This window comes from Panthera leo, chromosome D2 (assembly GCF_018350215.1).
Source record: "Panthera leo isolate Ple1 chromosome D2, P.leo_Ple1_pat1.1, whole genome shotgun sequence".
In the NCBI taxonomy this organism is placed as follows: domain Eukaryota; kingdom Metazoa; phylum Chordata; class Mammalia; order Carnivora; family Felidae; genus Panthera; species Panthera leo.
Window position 1 is genome coordinate 56,381,176 of NC_056689.1, and position 22,280 is coordinate 56,403,455.

Here is a 22,280-nt window from a genome sequence, read left to right on the forward strand (position 1 = left end):
AACCATGGCTGAAGTGCCAGGGAAGGCTTGCCCGGGGAAGTAAATTTTATTTTATTTTAATTTAATTTTTTACAGTTCTCAATTTTTTATTATTAGATTCAACAAAGAATAAGAATAACATTTTCTAAAATATTTATTTGTGTGAGAGAGAGATAGAGAGTGAGCAAGGGAGAGGCAGAAAGAGAGGGAGAGAGAGAGAGAGAGAGAGAGAGAGAGAGAGAGAGAGAATCCCAAGCAGGCTGCACTATCAGCACAGAGCCCTATGCGGGGCTCAAACTCACGAACCACGAGTTCATGACCTGAGCTGAAACCAAGAGTCAGATGCTTAACCAACTGAGCCACTCAGGCACCCCAAGAATAACATTTTAATAAACATAATCAGAACAAAATGTATGGAAAAATAAAGTAAAACCAGTACTACCCAAGGTAGTGAATTTTAAATTTGAGACCCCCAGGGGATTTATTCAGGTGAAGAAGAGGGAAAGAATGATCCAGGCAGAGCATAGATGAAGGCTTGGAAATGATGCAGAGTGTAGCAGAGTTGGGGGACTGAAAACTCCAAGTCCATCATGGCTGGGGCTGGCATGGAGGGTGCGAGGGAGAGAAGTGGTAAGAAGGGGCTCGGAGGATGGGCAGGGGCCAGACGTGCCGGGCCCAGGAAAAACAGGAGCCTGGGGTGTTATGGCCTTGATGAAGAGACAGTGATATTTTTTTCAGCTCAGGAAGCTATGGATACAGGGACATGTCAGGGGGCCAGAAGGAGTCGTAGATGACACAGAGGCAGGGAATGGTGAACAGGCTGGCAGAACTCTGAAGACTATGGAAACATTCCAATCACTGGAACTCGCCCTGTGACCTGGCCAGTGGTCAGGAATTCCAAAAGCTCTGTAGGAGTTTACCAGGCAAAGCACGGTAAGATACTAGCCACGGAGAGGTGTCTGTAAAGCCCTGTGTTGGGAGTGGGATGGTTCAGGAAAGTCTTCCTGGGACTAGAGGGCTATGAGATGCATCTGGAAGGTAGGACTCACAGTGTGCAGTTCTTGGGCTCAGGACTGAATTCTCTTCTCCCCGGCCATGCCCGGGGCCCAGCTCTGGGCTAATGGCCTGTGGTTCTGGGGCCCATGGTGGCTGTCACCCTTGGAGGAAGCATCTCAGCTCCTCCTTTCACAGCAGGAACTGTCCTTGGGATGGTGGGTTTGGCAAAGGGCACTTCTCAACACTCATTTCCCACCTGGCCTCGACCAACCTAAGCAAATAGCTACTTTCTTTCCAAGGCAATTAATTGGACTGACTTGTCCAAACATGTAAAACCAATAAGAGGGTCTGAACTGAAGTCTTTATCTTTATAGCACCCCCCTCGCACCGTCCAGAAGCACTGTGCCTTATCTATAAAATAAAATTTTCATTTATATCCATTCCTTCCCATAGAATGAATCGGTTGTAAAATGACTGGTTGTACACTATCTCCAAGAAGCCCTACTTCGTTCTCTCCCTTTTCCACAGAATTTTGTGTTAATGAATTCAACAAATATTTGTTGAGTCAGACCTTATTCTAGATATGTGGGATACATCGGTGAACATAACAAAGAGCATAGTAAAGCCCACAATAAAGCCTTTGCTAGAAAAGGTGGTGAATGCTATCGAAAAAAAAGGGGGGAGGACCAAACAGAAGTTTTCTCCTCCCACGAGCCAACCTACCTTAGTGGGAAGGAGCATGGGGGCAATGAGAGGGAAGGAAGAGATAGGACTGAGCTTCTGGGCTTTTTTGGTTGTTTTTGTTTTTGTTTTTGTTTTTTGCTATAAGCCCTTGTCCCTGGTTGGAATTTTAAACTAATTGCATGTATTACTTTGATAAAAATAAAAATCAAGTTCAAATAGTGCTGTGACTATATTGGGAGGTGAGGGTGGCAGGTTGAGCTAAGTTCTCTTCTGTCAGTGCAGAAAACAGGACAAGGTTTCTAAAGTTAATAAATCAAGATACAGAAGTACAGGCATATCATTTAGCAAGGTAAAGGAAACTCTCCGAAGAATTTAAAGCAGAAACAGTAAAAAGAGTGAAAAGTCATTTCTTCTGGGGGAAAAACAGTGGAAGGTAGGAAGGCGTAAGTGTAGGCAGAGAACTCCTTTTGCCCTTTATTACAAGTCTTTTGGTATGTTTGGATTTTTAACACCATAAGCATGTGTTACTTTGATGATTAAAAAACCCCTATTCTCCTGAGCCCTGGGGGGAGGGGTTCAGAGGGGTATCTTGGCGGCTTCTGTAGAGAGTGAGGGGTTGGTAGACTTAGGTAAGCTCTGCCTTCCTTCCTTTTATTTGTTTTATATCTCTGACTTTCACGCAAGATGTTGTTTGAACAAAGGGTTCCTCAGTTGAAATTGGTTTGAACTCCATGATCTCTTCTGACTCTTGTAATTAATGATGCTTTATAAGCACCTATCAACCCTTTATGCTCGTGCCTGTTTACTTCCTCAGAGAATTTTCACTTCTTAGTCAGAAGCCTTGCATCTTCCCCCAGCTGGCTATGGTTTGAAGTGATTGGTGAGTTTGTGGCCAGTGTGCTTGTGTGGAAGTGACACCCTGCAGTCAATCATCTGATGATTATTACTTCAGGGGGCCCCTGGAGCCCCTGTTGGAACAGGGGTCCTTTGAGTGCTCTGCCTGGCCTCCGGCACAGTGGCTGTTGTAGCGGCAGGTGAACATTTTGGTGAATAGTTCCAGTATCTGCAGTTGCTCCTGGGGTAGCTGTGAATTCTTATAGACGCTTGCCTCCCACTCTACTTCCTCCAGTGGGGAGAGAGGGAGGGCGGGAGGGAGAGAGAGAGGGGGAAGTGAGGGGGGGAGGGAGAGGGAGAGGGAAAGAGAGGGAGAGAGGTGGAGAGAGACTATGAATGAAATCAAGAAAGGGAGGCAACTCCCCATTAGCTTAGTCACCTCCTAGTGACTGCACTTCTAGACATGTGTCACTGTTTGCCTGCTCTGGTACTATTTTTAGGGCGGGTCCCCTCCATTCATGTTTCTGGGGCCTTTGCAGTCATCCCTGTTGCTGCATCCCTGGCAGCTGCTTTCCTGAGTTTTGAAGTCCCAGAGGTTCTGTGTTTCCAGGCACCTTTCATGCCTTCCTGGCTTTGTGTACCATGTTCTTTTATCTGCTGTCTGGGGATATGATACTAATCCTTGAAGTCCAAGCTCAAATGTCATGTAGTTTGTAAAACCTTTCCTGGGCCTAACTCTGAGGAAACTCTCTACACCTTAGCACTTATCACAGAACCTAGTCATCACTTGGTTATATTTTGGTGTCCTTGAGGGGTTGGACACATCCCATGGTCTTCTTTCGGCCTGGCATAGAGTGGGTATTCAGTAACTGCTCACAGAGTTAAATGAAGCACACTTGCTGATCTTTTCTGTGCCTTAGGAAATCTTGCTTCGCCTAGAATAAATGCTGCTGATCTCTAGCAAGGCATCTCCATAAATCTTTTCCTGTTTTCATCCTGAAAGACCCGATTTGGAAGAGTCAGGTAACATCTGGAGAAAACCTCCTATTCTTGGAGGGATCCTATCTGGGGAGGGAGAATTATTGCCACTGTTTTACAGATCAGAAAACTGAGGTTCAGAAATATTGAGACTTACTGATGGTCACATGGTAAATAGAGAGAGAGGTTGAAATCCATGCCATCTGACTCCAGAGACACAGTTTCCTACCACACGCTTCCTCGTAGTCCCCACAGTGTGCTCTGAGATCACACCATCTGAGACCATCCAGACCACAATTTTCCCCTCAAGCATTCATGCAATCATTTTCCTTCCAGACCCAAGTGTTGAGAATCTTTCTGTGTCCCTGGCATTTTCATTTCCTTGAGATTTGCTAATCTTTTCCTGTCTCCTCTACAGTCTGCAGGAGTTCATTTCTCTCTCATCCCTTTCCAAATATCATGATTTCCAAATCTTTCAGTGGGTTTCTTTTTCTGGCTGTGGTCCTTTTTTTGGAGACTTTCCAATATAGCCACAGGTTGGAGGATGATAACAATGAATTAGTCAGTAGATCTTCTTTGATGTTATTTTGTGGGCAAACTCATTAATTTATGACAAAACATCAAAGAGCTCAGCTCCTGCATAGGACTGGTTTGTCCCAAGGCAGCTGGGTAATAATTATTAGTCAGATTAAATCTCAGTGTCTTCTTCTGCTTCAAGAGTTAAAGTCCAAATGACTGAAGTGTGGGAACATCCCATCCTGTAGCTGCCCATTGGCTCTGAGTCAGCCTGGTATGAAACTCCCCACTCCAACTGTGGATCTCTCTCCATGGTCTCCACTTTGATGCCTCTAAGCCTTGAGGTCTGTCAAGATTGGTGTAGCAACTGGAGAAGGTGTAGTGATAAAAGGCGGAGGCTGTTACAGTCTCTTTCTAGTCAGGGGAGCTGGATATTAAAAGGGATCATCCCTGCGTGGACTAGCTCAAGGTTCTCCATAGAGTCCTAGTCCTGTAACTTCATTGGGAAGGAGAGCTCTCTTTGGGCCACACAAGAAAAGTGCCAGCACCATGTTTAGCACATAGCAAGCTTTCTGTATGTAATGGTTGAATGCACTTGTCAAGAAAGTCATGATGCATGAAGCCTCTGGTTAGCTGAAGAGGAGTAAGGAGTAGAGCTTGGGTCTTTGCTTATACAACAACACCCAACCTGCTCACATCTGTGGCCATTTACTTTGCTTCTCCCCATTTATCTGTGGTGGAAAATTGTCTGTGGTCCTCTCTAAAGCCAGCCCCTCCATGTTTGCCCTGGATCCCAACCTTTGCTGACCTCTTAAGGGCTTGCTTCTGTAATTAACTCTCTTCTTCCTGAGCCCTCAGTGTTTCCCTCTCTACTGGATTATTTCTATCAGCAACAAGCAAGCTTCAATGTACTCCTATCTTAAAAGAGCCTCCCTTGCTCCTACTTCTCCTTCAGGCCACTGTTTTACTCTTCACTCCCTTTTACAGCAAAATGCCTCTCAAGACTTGTCTACACTCTCAGTAGCTCTCCTTCCTCTCCTCCATTCAGACTCTCAAATCCACTTCACTCAGGATCTCATCCCCATTCTCTACTGAAACAGCTTTTATCAAGCTCATCAGTGACCTTCTAGCTGTCAAGCCCAATGGTCATTTCTTAGTCCTCATCTTTTTCTACATATGAGCAGCTCTCGGCACAGCTGGTAGGGCTCTGTTACCAGGTTTCTTCCTTGGCTCCAGGACACCACTCTCTTGGGTCTCCTCCTACTTCACTGGTCACTCTTCTCAGTCAACTTTCATCTTCTCAACCTGTAAGTAATAAAGTGTCCAGGAACAGCTCTTGGACAATTTTTCTAGCTATATCCACTCCCTAGACGATCTCATCTGGTCACCCGCTTTCAAATACTGTTCACATACTGGTGGCTCTCCAACGCTCTACCTCTCTCTTGAACCTCAAATGCCCACTCCACTTAGATGTATAATATGCACATCAAATTTCAAACCTAAATCAACTAAGCAAAACTGTTCTCCATCCTTTCAGGCCTACTCAGTCCTTAGGCTTCCCTTCTCAGTAAATGGCAACTCCCTTCTTCCAATGGCTCAGACTTCCAAACTTGGAATCATTTTTGACTCACTTTTATACCACACCCCGTCTATTAACAGGTCCTGCCAGCACTACCTTCAAATTATATCTAGGGTCTGGCCACTTCTTCCCACCTGCACTGCTACTACCCTAGTCTAAGCCACCACCATATCTTGCCTAGACTACTCTTAACTTCCTAACTGGTGTCACTGCTTCTATTTCAGCCTCCTAACTGGTGTCACTGCTTCCATCCTTGCCTTCCTCCCGCTTTGCTCCCCTTTCCATCCCAGCCCTGGCATTCAGAATCGTGTAAAAAACTACAATTAGATAATGCCATGCCTCTACCCTAAAGTTTCTAAGGCTGTTGATCCCACTTTCTTAATAGAATCCAAAGTCCTTATCAGGGCCCGTGAGTCCTTTAAGACCTGGTTCCTGTTACCTCTCTGATCTCAGATCCCATCTCTCTACCCCTTGCCCACTCCAGTCTAGCTACACTGGTTTCCCTGCTATTCTTCGAACATGCCAAGCCTACTCCTTCCTGCCACCTGCCCTTGTACTGTCCTCTAAGCGATTTCACTCTTTCTTTAGGTACCTTCATGTTAAGTTCTTTCATTTACCTCGGGCCCCTGCCCAAATTTCACCTTATCAAAAAAACATTCCCTATCTTTCTAAAGCAACTCTCCTCTGTCACCTCTCTTTACCATGCTTTACTTTTCTCCCTAGCAATGATCACACCTCAACATATTTTATACTGATTTGTTTATGGCTACTGATTGTTATCCCCATTAATATGTAAATTCAATAAGAACAGAGTCTTTGTGCATGTAGACACTGCTGTAGCCCATGCTCTGAGAAGAGTGTCTGATACATAGGAAATGTTCAAGGAATGTACATTGAATGAATAGATTTGTTAAATGGACTCATCTAGATCTCTTGTCATCAGGCAAAGAGAGTGGTTTCCAGATAGTTGTTTAATGAATATGATAAAAATTAAGTGTGAGGAACTGGGAGAGGTGTCCATGGAGATCATCAGATTGTGCAACTATTTAATATTCGTGACCACCATAGGATTCACAGATATTTTCAGTTTGCTCCTTGATGCCAAATCATTGGCCAAAACTCTAAGGTGGGGTGAAACATCTGCCTTTAACTTCTTTGGCATTTCATTTATCCTCTGGGACTCAGTTTGTTCATCTGCAAAATAGGCAGTTGGAGATATGGTTACTGATCTGCTAGTTTAAGGTCTACAAGATGTTGAAGGGAGGAGTACAGTTAGGAGGATCAACCGCGCAAGCTCTGGAACTTGACTGCTTGTATTTTGAATCCTGCCTCCATTTCTCACAAGCCACACGACCTTGGGCAATTTTCTCAGTTTTCTGGTTTGTAAAGTGGGAATAATTAAAGGATAATAATAGCACTTAATTCAAAGAGTAATTTTGAGAATTACATAAGACAGTACAAGTAAAGTATGTAGCATATGGTTTGGAACATAGTAAGTGCTCAATAAATGTTAGCTATTAAAAATGAAAAGTTCTGAAGGGAATTTGTGAGAGGCCATTGCTAATGATGTGTTTTAGGTGCAGTAAACTATCCTAGCATGTTAGATGTTATGAAATCTTTAAAGGTGTGATGATAATATTGTGGTTGGGTAGAAGGCCCTTATTCTTAGGAGAGGCACGGTGAAGGACTGAAGGGGAAAACTTCATATCTGTCGCTTACTTCCTAATAATTTAGCCAAACATATATCTATGTTTCCATATCTATCAAGAAAATATGGCAAAATGTTAACAAATGTTGAAGCTAGGTGGACAGTATGGTTATTGTACTATTCTTTCAACCTGTGGGTTTGAAAATTTCAAAATAAAAGGTTGAAGGAAAGAAAAGAAAGGATCCTAGAAATGGTCTAGTGAATTCCGGTCCTCATTTTACAGAAAGAAGCTCAGAGGTGAAGCTTTTGACCAAGGTCATACAGCTGGAGGAGCCTGAGCCAGAATCCAGGTTTCCTGGCTGCATGAGCTGCAGAGGAACAGACTCCGCTTCCCCCAAAGACCTAGGGGTGTTATGGATGTGTAAAAAGGCACTTGTGTTGGTGTTTCCTTTTTGTTTATTAAGGAAATAGGTAGGTCATTTGGCTGGAAGCTTTGATGTCAAAATTGTGAAGGCAGCGCCAGGGCCAGCCCCGACATCCTGGGTAAACCAGTTTGGCACCATCTGCTTGTGTTTGTTGAGTGGTGGTGGTGTATATGTAAACACTGGGATTTCAGGGGAGAGGGCGAAGAGTAGGGGTGGGGCCAGGGTCAGGAAGAGCAGTGGAGAGACTGGCTTCAGTTCTGGAGCTCCCTGAAAGAAGGGACCCCAGGGTTTCTTTGGGGATGAAATGCAGGCACGTAAAGAAAGGAAATGATTTTCTGCAGTCAGCAGCATTCTCCTCTAGCTAATAGGGTTCAAAGCAGTGAAAAGAAGAGATGAGGAGAGGAGGGAATGTCCATGCAAGTCTGGGGAGGGGGGCACAGAGAAGAAACGGGGAGAAAGAACAGAAAAATACGGTAGAGGAAGCCTGGGGCCACGGTGGAGGAGGGGTTGGGGGAGGGGTGTTGAAAAGGTAAAGAGGCCGCACCTGGGGGCCTGCGAACGCGTGGAGGACTGTCAGCCTCCGCAAGCTGAGTGTCTTGCCCCAGAACCGTCCTGCCTCTCTCTTCTCCGGGTCTGGAAGTCTCAGGAGGCCGTGGTAGCAAGCGCAGAGCTCCTGGCGCTCTTACTAGGGGGAAGGGCTGACAGGAGAGGCGGGGCCTCGGGGCCGGGCGGGAGCGAAGCCTCTGGCCGCGGGCGGGGCTCCTCTCCGGCGGGCGGGCGCCGGAGTCTGGGGGCCGCGCTTCCCCCTCCCGGTCCGCGGAGGCGCCTGGCCCCTCCTCCCCCTGCCGCCCCCACCCCCGCCGCCGCTGTCAAAGATAAACCGGGCCGTTGCTTGCAGGAGCAGCGGCAGCCGGCGATCGGGCGGTGAAGAGCCTCGGGCGCGGCCTCGCCTCCCCGGCCCGGCGCCCGCATCAGCACCGCGGATAGCACAGCGGCGGTCGCCAGTACCTAGGCGCCCTTCGGCCCACCAACTAGCCGGGCCCGCGGCGTCCGCATCAGCACCGCGGACAGTGCCCCGGGCCCCGTCTCGTCGCGGTTAGCCCACCCGCTCCCCGAGTCAGCACCGCGGACAGCCCCCCTTCTCCGGCCTCCCAGCAGGCTCGGAGCGGTCGGCGCCCCTGGAACATGGCCACTGAGGTAGGGGGCGACCGCCCGGCCCGCAGGCAGTGGCTGACTGGTGCGGGAACACATCCCCGCTAGGGGCGGACTGGGCGGGAAAGGAAGAAGGGGGGGGTGAGGTGGGGTGGGGTGGAGTGAGGGGGTGGGGTAGGGTAGGATGGGGTGGTTTCCCTGAATCAGTACTGCGGGGAGGGGTAGGGGGAAGAGTGGCAGGGTGGAAGAGGGGGCTTCTCCTGAGAACTCATCTCATCTCTGGCTATCTTACCCATCTGAGTCCCCGAGGCTGCCCAGGCCACTTGTTGGCACTAGCACCAGGTTTGCTCCAGGGCCCCAGCTGGGGTTTCCTCTTACCCTGGAACTGCTAGTCCTAAAACTACTTCCCTGGAGGTTTGGAGGTGAGCTCGCCCCTGTTTTAGGGGAAGGAAGGCGGCTGGTTGCTGTTGCTATGCAGTGCAGCCATCCAGCTTTTAAACCCAAAAGCTTGGTTAAAAGATGACAGACCTACGTCCACCTTCACATTTCCTTCGTGGGCGAGTGAGGGGACAAAGAATCCTCAGGCCAAAACCTCAAACAGTTGGGTTTAATGAGCTGCCTGCACCAGTCTCTACTTTTGCATATTATGCTTTCTTGCCCCTGCTCCCCCCCCCCTTTTTTTATATCATTCAAGTTTCTTGTACCAGGGTGTCTACATTTCCCGGGTCTGATGGGAGGAGCTGTCTTTTTCTTCTTCTCCAGGGTGTGCTTATAGGTGTGTCACCTTCAAGGGACTTGAAAGTTGAACCCAGGGACCTGTTGGCTGAGGGCAGAATCTTGGTGCAGTGGTTAAGAGGTCAGGAATTTTCTCTTGTACTCCCTCCTTTCATGTGGGAAGTGGAGCTCTTTATGTTCCCACTTTATAAGTGGTAAAGCTACCACATGGAGAAGGGGAGGACCTATTTGATACACAGCATGTTAGCAGCAGAGCTGAAAAGTTTCTTCCTTTGGATTTTCGGAGCGGAACCCAGGACACCAGGGTCTCCCCAGTTCTGATGCTGACTTCTTTTGTGGTGTTTCCCTACTTCTCACCCAGCTGGGATGCAAGCCAGGGGGAACAGCACAGGCTTTTGAATGACTCTCTGCATTGCATCGGGGCGTCCTGGTGAGCAGGGTGACATCAACACCAAGTGTCACCATTGCAATTCTGCTGTTGTGGCCACCACAGAACAAGGTACAGTTGCTTGGTACTGCTTGGCTTTGTGACAAAGCACAAGGTTAGTTAGGAGAGCTCATCCTCTAGGACCTTGTGAGGGGCCAAGCCTTAAGCAGACCCATGGAGCTTGGTTTTACAGGTGGAGGAATGCAAAATAAATAAATAATCAGAAAGCTTGGAAAGTGCCAAAGTTACTGAGGAGAGCAGGAAGAACAAAGGAGAAATGACCAAGGATCTGGTCACCTTCCAGATAGGGCTGCCAGGCTGCCAGGCGGCAGCAAAGCCTGCTGGTATTGGGCAGCAAAGGACAACTTGGCATAGCTGGGCCAGAGGAGTGGGCAGAGAAGGCAGCCACACCTGTGATGTGATCTGACAGATCCCAGGAGGCCGTCTGTCCCATCATATCTCCACTTCAGGTCTGTTATGGTCCAGAAATTCCAACCAGCAGGCTCACATCTCTAGGTTGAGGCAGTGTTTCTAGGAGGCTGCTGTTAGGCATGCGTGACTCTCCCCTGGGAGAGGCTCTGCTTTTAATGCCTCTGTGAATATAGCACTTTCCTGTGTACAAAGCACTATCACATGTATGATCTCCTTTGAGCTTTAGAGCACCCCTGTGAAGTGGGCAAGGATGCTGTTATTATCCGCAATTAACAGGTGAGCCAACCGAGGCTCAGGAGCTTGCTTGATCTCTGTGAAGTAGCATCATTATCCCATTTTACAGATAATGCAACTGGAATGCAAGACGTATTCAAGAGACTATGGCTCAAAAGAGGCAGGGCAAGGATTAGAGACTGAGTCTTCTGCCTCCCTGGTCAGTGTTTTTTTCTGCTGCAGCCAGGTGTATCCAGTTAGCCAACGGCGTTGCTCAACAGCGAGGTGGGCACGTGAGGCTGTGATGGGGGAACGGATGCGGAAGAGTTCAGGAAGGACTCAGGCCCCCTGTTCAGCCTGGCTGGGTCAGCTTGAGGGTAGAGGGACAGAGGGACAGAGGTATGCCCAGAAGGGATGGAGAGCAGAGGACAAACATTACCCATTTCCCAATTTGGCCTTGGGTGGACCCTGCTGGCAGTACTGAGGGAGGAAGCCTTAGCTCTGCCAAGGCACAGAATGTGCACATTATCTGGGCTGTGCAGTGAGTCATTCTCCCCAGGCTGTTTTTACTGTTAGGACTGAGTTAAGATTACCAGGGAAAACCTGTTGGGAGAAGGAAAACCTCATGCCAAACTTCTTGGCCATTCCCTTTGGGTTCTGACTGGTAAGTCCACAGTTCCAGCAGAAGGTGTTTTGGGAGGTGAAGAGGAGATCAAGACAAGGAGAGGGAGGGAGAAGGAGGAGGGGGAGGGAGAGAAAGAGAGGGAGGGACAGAAAGACAGAGGGGGAGGGAGAGATGGGTGAGGAGGAGAGAGGCAGAAACATAGAGAAAGCATGGATGTCCCTGGATCCCTGGATGGAAGGCATGGAAACTGGATCTTTTCTGCTTCCCAATTTCTGTTTAGGAGTTAGCATTAAGGGAGGAGTGTGTGTGAGGAACTCAGAGGAGGAATGAAGCCTCCTGAGTGATACACTGACCTCATTTGGAAAACTGTAATGAGCCCATTTCCTGAGCAACAAACCTCTGCAAATGTGTGTCACTGGGAGCAGGGTCCACCCTGGGAAACAGTCCAGATGGCCAAGGACAACTGGGAAATGCCTGGCTGGGAGGGGCTTCTTTAAGTTTAAGTGGTGGAGTTTGGCCCCTAAGAGATTTTTTAAAACATGTTTATTTATTTTTGAGAGAGAGAGTCAGAACACGAGCGGCGGAGGGGCAGAGAGAGAGGGAGACATAGAATCTGAAGCAGGCTCCAGGCTCCGAGCCATCAGCACAGAGCCCAATGCGGGGCTTGAACTCACAAACCGTGAGATCATGACCTGAGCTGAAGTTGGATGCTTAACCGACTGAGCCACCCAGGCACCCCCGGCCCCTGAGAGATTTTTAAATGCACCCAAGTAGCATTATCCAAGCAAGGCATTTGGAGGTTTGATCTCTGAGGCCTGGAATTAACAGCCAACAGACAGTGGGTTGGGCTTGGGCCCTTGTGTAGGCTGAGAAGAAGGGAGGCCCTGTGCCTGGGTTTCCATCCTGAGGCCTGATTCGGCTGCCTCTGACTCACGATCCTCACTCCTCCTCCACACCCCAGCCAGGGATCATGGTGTTGGTTCATGAGCTGAATCTCCTGATTCTTGAGTTGAGCCTCAAATGCATCCTCTGGAATTAGCTAGTTTTTAATGAGGATGGAGATGTGGGCCAGATGGGGCCTCCTGTTTGTCTTGGGCAGATTGGGACTGGGAATGTTCTTCTGAACTCCAGTGCTTACTCCTCATCTCTACCAGGTTGGCTCTGTCAGGTGTATGGCCCATTCTTCAGGCTGCCTCCCTATCCCTGTCATACTGCAGTTCAAAAATTGGTGCCAGCAGGTATTGCCACTGACTTTCTCTTTCTTCCTCATGAAATGCCTCTTGGGGTGTCCTTAGCCAGCTGCCAGCAAGCCTGGGATGGTGGCAGGGGAGAGGGCAGAGTTGAGGAAGGTAAGAAGTAGATGAGAAGCCCAGGTGCCAGGGTCAGTTAAGAAACCCCAGAGTCGCTGTTCAGGGGAGACACAGAAGCTGTGGTCTCTTAGAGGTGCAGGCATATTCTGGGATCCTCTTATGGGATCAGAGCATCATGGATCTCTCCTGAAAACCTGTGCTTGCTTCCTGAAAGCTACATAGCTGGCAAGTGCCTGGAGCTTGGCTCTAGCTCTGGCCCAAGGGCCCCTATGATGGGATTTCTTATTCAGAGGTCCTAACCTGGCAATTCTAGGAGTGAATCTTGTTCACAGTTGTGCCTTATTTTGTCTGCTTAGTGCTTACAAATGTAAATATTTATTGGAAATGTAAAAAAAAAAATCAAGACATTTGATATTAAGGAAATCTGGATTTATGCATTCTCTTAAGATGTCGAAGTGTGGCATCCTGGGCTCACATTCTCACATGGCAGTGGTCAGCCGCTTTCTTGAGACAGGGCGTGGGTTCTCTGATTAGCCACAGCCCTCACCCAACCCACTTACATGCTTAGTTCCTATAAACATTTGCATTCATAATCCCTGAGAAAGCCTCTTGAATGTCAGGGCTAGAAGGGGCTTTAAGTGATTATGTTGTTCCAGCTTCTCAGTTTCTAGTTGAAGAAATGGAGGCCCAGGGTCATGTGGCCCGGACTAGCACCCAGGTATCCTGCTCCCAGGTCAGTGGGCCCTCTTTCCATCAGGGCCTTTTGGTACTTCACAACTGAGCCACCGTGGATGGGGAGAGCCAGGAGATGCTGCCTTGCCTTAAGTCCTACTCTTTGCCAACTACAGATGAGTGTGTTATATTGTGCTTGACATAGATCTGGGAGATGAAAGCTCTGGAATATACAATGAGTCTGATACCATCTTCTAGCAACTCCTCAAGACTCCACAAATACTCTACAGGGAGGGAAGTAGATCCCTGGTCACCCAGAGGCTTTGTTCTAAGGCTCAGGATTTTTGGGGTTGGAAAGGGTGTTGAGCTCTCCTACTCTGGGTACTTGAGAACTCACAGATCAAAGCCAAGAGGAGATGAGACCATACTATGCAAGATAGCATCCTAAAATTTTAATGGAATAATAAACTAGAAGTTTATTGTTCAGTAAAGTCCCAGAGAAGTGATCCTGATCAGCAAGTAGGTCTCCTCCAGGCTGACTCAGGGACCCAGGCTCTTTCCAATTTGTGGTCCCATCATCTTCAACATACAGCTTCCTTGGTTTCTGTGGAAGAGGAAAGGTAACAGAAGAGTGGCTGGTTGTTGTGAGCTAAACCTATACATGAATTCATCACTTCCACTCATATTCCATTCAGTCATATGGCCACACCTAATTGCAAGGCAGGGTGGGGATTAATCTAATTGTACGCCTAGGAGGAAGAAGTGGTCACTAGAGACAGTCACAGACACATACCTTCATGGTAGCACACAGTGCATGTGTGCACTCGGACATAGACAAAGGAGGCCGTCAGAGGGGAAGAAGCTCTATCCATAATAGAAGAGTTGAATCACTGTTTTTTCCCTTTCTTTCCATTCTCACCATCACTTTTCTTGGGTTAGACCTGCTTTTGTGTTTCCCCGGACACTACAAACATAGTGCATCCCTTCAAATGGCCTCTTACCCCAGTCACTGGCCTCTTACCCAGTCATGCTTAATTCCCATGCATCCCTCACAGAGCTTCCTGAATGATCCTTCTGGGGCTAGGGGAATCCATCCTCATGATCCACTGGCTCACGTCAGTTGGTTTTAGAAGGGCAGAGGAAGGCCACAGCCCCTTCCTTTTCTTTGGAAAATATAAAAGTATGAGATCCTAACCAGATAGAGCAGAGTAACAAATAACACACTTATACCACTAAAGCCTTCTTTATTTTTCAAAGTTATCATACGATCCTAGTGAATGTCAAGGGGATTTTCTCAATTAAAACCTTGATTAGAGGAATCAAGGACAGTTCAGACAAGAGGAGCATCTATATATTCTTCAGTTCGGCCCCAGTACTCTGGTATCACATCTCTTACGTAGAGCAAGCTTTGCCAGATGTAGGAAAGTCTCCTGCAGTGTTCTCTGATTTTCCCCTTTTCTGAACCTTGATCTACAAGTTATCTCTCCTACTTTTCTCTCATTGCTTACTCTTTCCCCCAGCTTTTTTTAAAAAATTTTTTAACGTTTATTTATTTTTGAGACAGAGAGAGACAGAGCATGAACGGGGGAGGGGCAGAGAGAGAGGAGACACAGAATCAGAAGCAGGCTCCAGGCTCTGAGCCATCAGCCCAGAACCCGATGCGGGGCTCGAACTCACGGACTCACAGACCATGAGATCGTGACCTGGGCTAAAGTCGGATGCTTAACCAACTGAGCCACCCAGGCGCCCCACTTTCCCCCAGCTTTTAAGCAAGTTTGTCTTCTGTCCTATACCCTCCCCTCTAGTAGAGCCCCCCTCCAGCTCTTTGTGATAGTACTGTCCTCTATACTGTCATTCCCCCCTGCTCTGGCCTAATCCACAAACCAACTCCCATCTTGCTGAAATCTGCCTGCAGTCAACTGGAGCATATTGTGTTCTCTGCCATCTTTTTCCTTTGCACAAGCTTCTCCCTCTGTCTGGGTTGACTTTACATCCCTCTCCCCACCCACTGCCTGCTCCCTACCACTGGCAACTCCTGGCCTTCTTGATGACTCAACACAGACCTCAGGAAGTCTTTTCTGAGTAAGCATTTCTGGGTAAGATGTTACTTCTCTAAAGCATTTATCACAGGCTAATTTATTATATATTTACTTGTCTTCTTCCCTGGAGCTCACAGACTGTCTTTGCTCAGCATCCCCAGAGCTCGGCAATAGTAGGGACTCAATAAATGAAAGCTGAATGACGGAAGAGATTCACCTTAATTACACAGGATGAACTGGCTGTGTGTTCACTCTGCCCTTGGGGCTTGGCCTCCACATGGTTCCAATGTTTGGCATATTTTACCCAGTGGGATGCTTCTTTCAAATGTGGGTGACTAAGGCTGGAAGTGGAAGAAAGAGGCCCTATTCTTCTATTAATTGAGCCCAGTCCCCTCAAGTGCTAGAGTTTGTGTCAATGTCAAAACTGCAGGTGTGGGCAAGGGACAGAGTTGCCCCACTTCTTCCTACCAGGGCAAGGTGTTTCTTTAATTTCTGGGTTATCCGAATCTCCCTCCCAGTTGGTGGGCTATCATGTCCTCCTCTGTCCTACTCCCCTCCCCAACCTTGCTGTAAGCCCCACTTCTGGGGCCTGAGACCTCAGTCTTGTTCAGGGCTGGGTTCCCCAAGCACGAGGCCTGATGATTTGTGAATATTTGATACTTGGTGAGTGAACAAAAGTGTGAAAGGCTCTCTGTGTGTGTGGGAGGGGGAGGGAGAGTGAGAAGGAGGGAGAAGGAGGTAAACGGGGGGTGGGGAGAAGGGAGGAGAGGAAAAGGGAGGGAGAGAGGGAGAGAGGAGGAGGGGGAAGGGAAAGAGAGGGAGAGGGAGAAGGGAGGGGGAGGGAGGGAGAAGGGGAAAGAGAGAGAAGGATCTGGGCCAGCTACCAGGAAGTCTTTTCCTCTTGTTAAAATTTGTTTCTGGCTCTGTTGATGATTCCAGAACCATCATCCCCTTTTGGCTCAGCTTTTGCCCTAATTCAGGCTTTTTCTAGATCTTTCTGGGATAGCTTGACGTGTCTTCTCTAGTCAACTCCACAGTTCTGCTTCCCCATGACTTTCCTGGAGCACTTGTAGGGTGGCTAATGTTCAGGTTTGCCGGGGACTTTGTTGGTTTAGTGCTGTAAGAATCACATCCTGAAAACCTCCGTCAGTCTTGGACAAACCTAGATGGATGGTCACCCTGAATGTGAGTCTGCTGTATGCCTCCTCAGGTCCATAATCTGCAGGAGCTGCGGCGAAGTGCCTCATTGGCCACCAAGGTCTTTATCCAAAGAGACTACAGTGATGGGACCATCTGTCAGTTCCAGACCAAATTCCCCCCGGAGCTGGACAGCCGGGTAAGGATGTCTTTTTTCTAAACTTGGAACATAGGCCGTGATGGAACTCAGGGACTTATTCCAATGTATTTTTTTTTTCCAGGATGAAAGTAATATGTGACATATAACTTGTTCAGGCACTTCACGTGGCAGAATTAAAAAATGTCCCTAACATTGTCTTGCTGTCACCTCACTGCAAGTTAGAGCTGAAAAAGCCTCAGAGATTTCCTAGTTCAGCGGCCCTGGAACATCAGTAGCACAAGAGTCGCCTGGAGAGCTTATGAAACAAAAACAGATTCCTTAGTCCGATTGATGGCATCAGCTTCAGGAATCTCTACTTCTTGGCAGCAGTCTCAGCCCCAGCTGCACGTTAGAATTTCCTGGGGACCTTTAAGAAATCCCGATGCCCAGGTCATCGACCAAGGGCTCTGCCCACAGCCCCTCCCTCCAGACTCAGCCAGCTACCTGGGTGTCTCGTGGACCACCAACCCCTTGCAAGTCAGCTCCTTCTGCCCAGTTTTGCTCCCGGTTCGGGGGTGCGTATGGTCCTCATTCCCAGGCTGTTGTAACACTGTCCTGGAATTAGAGAGCCTGCCCTCTGGAGGGCGGTAGGCAGACCCCAGCTCTTTCATTCAGCAGCCCAGGCCTATCCAAGTGGGTTTGGGAAGGTGGGGCAGGGCTGCCTTTTGTTAATCTGATCGGTAGCCAGCTTTTAGGGTGCTGTGAGGTCTCCTCATCTCATCAAAGGACACACCTGTCCTTTGGGGCAGGGCGACTCTTGGGGTAGAGCATAATGTTTTCTTATGCGTTCACTCCAGATCTGTGTAGGGACAGTGGCTGGGAACCCCAAAGCTTCTGACTGTTCTTAGGGAGACCTTTTGTCCTAGATTGACATGGAAGGTCCCATGCTAGCTTGTGTGATGGACAGTTCTGATCCTGTAGTGGTGAGTGGGGAAGGGGGTGTTCTGAGGAATGTAAAAAATGGGCCTACAGCCACTTTGACACCTGCTTGGAGCATGACCTCCCAATGTAGTGTAGCGTTATTAAAGAGCACAGATTCAGGTCAGAGCTGTGTAACCTTGGACAAGTTCACTTAGCATTCAGCAAGTATTTACTGAGCAACTACTATGTATTAGGCACTGGGGATGCAGAAGTGAAGTCATGAGTTCATTTTCGATTGGAAGGTATGAAGAATAAAACAGCAAGTAAATATGTAGCAGCTGCAGTGGGGACCACTACTAGAAAAATAAGTGTGTGAGGGTCACAGGGCTGGGAGAGCAGGGGAGAGGTGAATGGGGGGGGGGAGGTCTGTGAGATAAGGTAAGCCCTTAGGCCTGTAGGTATGAGCCTGGGGTGGGGGTGTCTGGGGGAGGCGTGTTGTATCCGAGGACACAGGCACAAAGGACTTGTGCATTTTCAGGAAGCAGCAGGGCGGTCAGTGTGGCTGGTTGGGGACTGAGTGGGCAGGAAAGCAGGAGGCGGGCTCAGGGGACGCAGGGCCAGGCCCTGTAGGGCCTAGCAGGCATATAAGGACTTCTTGGATTTTACTTGGAGAGAGATGAGAAGGCTTTGGAAGCTCTTCATCAGAGCTGTGACATGATCCGACTTTAGCAGCCTCCCTTGGCAGGGCTGGGGGCACAGAGACCAGTTAAGAGGCCGGAGATGACGGTGGCCGGGACCACAGAGCTGAGCTTTGAGCTACTGAAGTGAAAATGTGGGAAAGTGTGTTATTTATTCATTTATTTTGATTAACTTTTTAAAAAATATCCGACTCTGCAAAGCTTTTTTTTTTTCAGATGAAGCAATTGCACAATTAAATGTTTTTAATGTTTATTTATTTTTGAGAGAGAGAAAAAGAGAGAGAGAGAGCACGAGTGGGAGAGGGGCAGAGAGAGAGGGAGACACAGAATCTGAAGCAGGTTCCAGGCTCCGAGCTGTCAGCACAGAGTCTGACACGGAACCTACAAACTGTGAGATCATGACCTGAGCCGAAGTCAGACGCTTAACCGACTGAGCCACCCAGGTGCCCCGCAATTGCATAATTTAATCTACAGTTGCCAGATAAATTGATAAAAATCTTATTATTTGTTTTTAAATTGAAGTATAGTTGATACGCAACATTATATTGGTACCTGAAAGTGCTTTTAAAAATAGAAAGCATAGAAAGTGCTTAATGAATATTAGCTATTATGATTATGGATGCAGGCAGGACAGCTTCCCAGTTGTGCACGCCCACGAGGCTGTCGTGTTCTTGGTGACCTCTTTGAGAGAAGATACTCCTGAGATCTCATATAATCAGTCTTATGCAGTTGGAGTCCCATCCAAACATGGGGAGCCCCTACCAATTAGGTCCTGGGCGCTTTTGCAGCTATGAAAATGGGGGGCGACGAAGTCACCAGAATTCCTGCCTGACCATCTGCTTTCAGGAAGCCTTCACGTCTCTGATATTGTGGGAGTTTCCTGCTCCCAAGGGAGGCCAAGTAGTCATTCTTATTCCCATTTTATAGCTGTGGAAACTGAGGCTGGAGTAGTTAAGTCATCAGCTGAAGGCCACATAGCTAGTTGATGGTCAGGTCTGGACTGGACCCCAGGTCTCCCGGCTCCCAGTCCAGTGTTCCACGGGCAGCTTCTCCGATCTTACCTGTGTGCCACTCCCCTCATCCGTGTGGCCCCACCACTGCCACCCGCCCTCCTACCTGTGACTGTCCGGTCCAGGGAGGCTGGCCTCAACCTGGTTCCCTGTCCCTTTCTCCTCCAGATTGAGCGGCAGCTCTTTGAGGAGACCGTGAAGACCCTCAACAGCTTCTACGCGGAGGCGGAGAAGATCGGGGGCAGCTCCTACCTTGAGGGCTGCCTGGCCTGTGCCACGGCCTACTTCATCTTCCTCTGCATGGAGACCCACTACGAGAAGGTGGCTCCCCTCCTGACTGCCCTACATCCCCTCCTGCAGGGTTCCCCCGCTGCCCGCTCATCCTCAGCCGGCCCCTCTCCTTGCAGGTTCTCAAGAAGATCTCCCGCTACATCCAGGAGCAGAACGAGAAGATCTTTGCCCCTCGAGGCCTCCTGCTCACTGACCCCGTGGAGCGCGGGATGCGGGTCGTATCCTTCCTGGCTGTTCTGTGCAAGGGCCCAGAGCTGCCAACTGGTGGGTTCCTTGGTGAAGACACCCAGAAATAGGGACCACCCTAGGGGCCTCTGCTCAGGGATTTTCCCAGGATTCCCCACATCACTGGTCGTCAGCTCTCCTCCCCCACTATAAGTTATCAATGCCTTTTGTGAATTTCAGGGTTTGCTTTTACTGGGCTGCATTTCTTCAGCGCTTAATACATGCCAGGTATCATATTAACTGCTTTGAAACGATGTAATTCTCATACTACCCCTACAAGGTGGGTAACTCTTATTCTTCCCTCTGCCCACGAGCCCACTGAAGTTAAATCACTGGCCCAGGGTCACCCGGCCGGTGAACGTCAGAGCCAGGATTTGAGCCCAGTCCCACACTTAACCGTGAAGCTGCACTGCCCCTCAGGGAACACGCGGATCTCTGCACACGTTTACATGTCTACGGTCTCGTGTACTCCTGGGTGTACATCCTGAGCCCCTTTTTACAGATCAGAAAAATGAAGTCTTGGTGGGTGGCCGACCCAGGAATTGGGTTATAGGCCTGCTCGCTCCACCTGGAAAAGTGTGGTCAAGGTGTACACACAGCCCACTCGCAGAGTAGAAGTGTTAAAAAAATGTTTTTACTGGAAAATTGAGAGGAAAACGAGGAAAGAAAACACAAAGACCGGAATCTTCTGTTTACAAAGCCCTGTGAGAGGGGCCTTTTTTTAATTGAGTTTTTACTAAGTGCCAGGCATTGGGCTTAGAGCTTTACAAGCGTTATTTCAATCAGTCCCCCAGCTACCCCAAGATTCCATTATTACCACCATTTTACACACGCGGCCATTCATGGGTAACAAGTTAAATGACCGGTCTAAAGTCCCATCTCTCGAGAGAAAGCGACTCAGGATTAGAACTCGGGACACCGAGGTCTTCCCACTTCCCACGCCGTACCACCACCTGTCCCGGTGTTTGGTAATCAGACCCACTAAAGCGGAAGCTTCCGATTGTGCGCCTGCGCAGTGCTCGGCCCGGCAGGTCGCTGTGTGCGTGTGCACACCGAGCGCCCGCGACAGCGCGGAGGGGCTGGGGTCTAGCGGCCCGGGCCTCCCGGCCTCGCTGTCTGGGACGCGGCACCGGCTCGGCCGCCCGCTCCCCTGCTGGCCTCCGTCCGCCCCTTCTCGGCAGCTGGCAGGGGCTCCCTCCTTAACGCCGGCCGCAGATCGAGATCTCCATCTACGAGGACCGGTGCAGCAGCGGCAGCTCCAGCAGCGGCAGCAGCTCCGGCAGCGGCAGCAGCGGCGGGGGCGGCGGGGCGGGGGCCCGGTGACTGGCCGAGAGTCCCTGCAGGGAGGTGTACGGCCGGACTGAGGGCCTCTCAGACCTGCGGCGGCTGCGCTACCAGAGCACCCGCTTCTGAGTCATTCTCTGGGCCCCTGCTGCTCCCCAGGGAGGGGTGGGGCGGGAGGAAGGGTGACTGGCCCGGTGATTCCCGCGGGCCATCTACCCGCGCCCCCCTTTACTCCCTCCTGCCTGTCACCCCTGGCAGGACGGCCTACTTCCTGACCTGGCATTTTCTCCATGGGGGAGGTCTGGTCACACGCAGCCAGATCTTCCAGGGGAAGGCTGGGGTGGGGGTTTGGGGGTGGGGCTAACACAATTTGGACAGCCCTTTGCTTCTGCAGCTCTTTACCCAACACCCGGAGGGGGGCTCAGGTCCCAGAGAGAATGCCCTTCTCCCGCATGATTCCTCACCCCAAATCCCACATCTGCCAGGACTCTCTCCCCCCAGGGTCCTGCTCCCCGTGGCTGTCTCCCAGTATCTGCTCTTTCTGGTGCCACTGCAGGGGCTCTGCCTGTCTGTGATCCTGCCTCCACCGATTCGAGGTCTGGGGAGATGGGAGCTGCTCAGTCCCCTCCTGACCTCTTCTAGACTCCTGGCTTCCCGTTCCTCTGCTCAAAGCCTGGAGGCCACCTTGGCCTTGCCAAGAAATATCCAACTCCTGAGATTTTGCAGGACATCAGGCGCTGGTTGTGGGGCACACAGCCTGGGGCTCTAGGAGGTTATTTGGGGGTCTGGAGAAATGCTTCATGGAGACATGTAGCCTTGGGAGGTTTGAACCTTCAGAACTGGAGCCAACTTCCTGAGATTAGAACCTGTGTGTATGTGAGAATGAGTGTGTGTGCATGCAGGCACGCGTGTGAGTGCATATATGTGAGTGCGCTATGTGCAAAAATGCACATGTGTATGTGTAGGTGTGTGTATGAGCACACATGTGGATGGATGTGTGTGAGTGCAGTTGTGTGTGTGTACATGTGTGGTTGCACCTGTGGGTGCATGTGTATGTATGTGTATGTGACCGTGCACTTGTCTGTTCCCCTTGGTTGCCAGGCCAATGATTGCCCCTCTCTGCATCCTGTCTTATCTTTGTATGTGATAGTCTGTGGCTGCTTCCCTGCATGGGTCCAGCCTGTCCCCTTGTAAATAAATGTCCTAAAGCTCCTTGCCCCTTGCCTGGGGCTGCCAGCTCGGCTCTTCTTCCTGGTCTCTCCCCCGCCTGCAAAGCTCTCCCTACCTTCTGATTCTACTGTGTACATTCTGGCAGAAGAGAAGCTGGGGGT

At 49.5% G+C, this 22,280-nt stretch overlaps 2 protein-coding genes across 10 annotated transcripts in view; one reads left to right on the forward strand and one right to left on the reverse strand.

Annotated features, from left to right (window-relative positions):
* The first annotated feature begins 774 nt into the window (after positions 1 to 774).
* Positions 775 to 20,466, forward strand: GOLGA7B (golgin A7 family member B). Of its 8 annotated transcripts, none has more exons than XM_042908098.1 (9): positions 775 to 912; positions 3,414 to 3,516; positions 8,538 to 8,836; positions 9,888 to 10,025; positions 12,378 to 12,461; positions 16,455 to 16,580; positions 19,318 to 19,470; positions 19,557 to 19,658; positions 20,168 to 20,466. In XM_042908098.1, the coding sequence occupies exons 5-9, from the start codon at positions 12,396 to 12,398 to the stop codon at positions 20,216 to 20,218; spliced, it is 498 nt and encodes a 165-aa protein (XP_042764032.1). In that variant the 5' UTR covers positions 775 to 912; positions 3,414 to 3,516; positions 8,538 to 8,836; positions 9,888 to 10,025; positions 12,378 to 12,395; the 3' UTR covers positions 20,219 to 20,466. The 8 variants fall into 8 exon arrangements, with proteins under 8 accessions (XP_042764032.1, XP_042764029.1, XP_042764027.1 ...); XM_042908095.1 differs by lacking the exon at positions 20,168 to 20,466 and adding an exon at positions 7,498 to 7,685 and having other exon boundaries at positions 820 to 912; positions 19,557 to 19,905; XM_042908093.1 differs by lacking the exon at positions 20,168 to 20,466 and having other exon boundaries at positions 820 to 912; positions 19,557 to 19,905.
* Positions 13,720 to 22,280, reverse strand: part of CRTAC1 (cartilage acidic protein 1) — a 157,085-nt gene continuing 148,524 nt past the window's right edge. Inside the window, exon 15 of one of the 2 annotated variants that reach the window (XM_042908092.1) lies at positions 13,720 to 13,809. In XM_042908092.1, the coding sequence (XP_042764026.1) occupies positions 13,787 to 13,809 (23 nt within the window). In that variant the 3' untranslated portion in view covers positions 13,720 to 13,786. Of the gene's footprint in view, positions 13,810 to 20,351; positions 21,003 to 22,280 lie in introns of those variants that run through there. The other variant, XM_042908090.1, reaches the window with a different exon arrangement.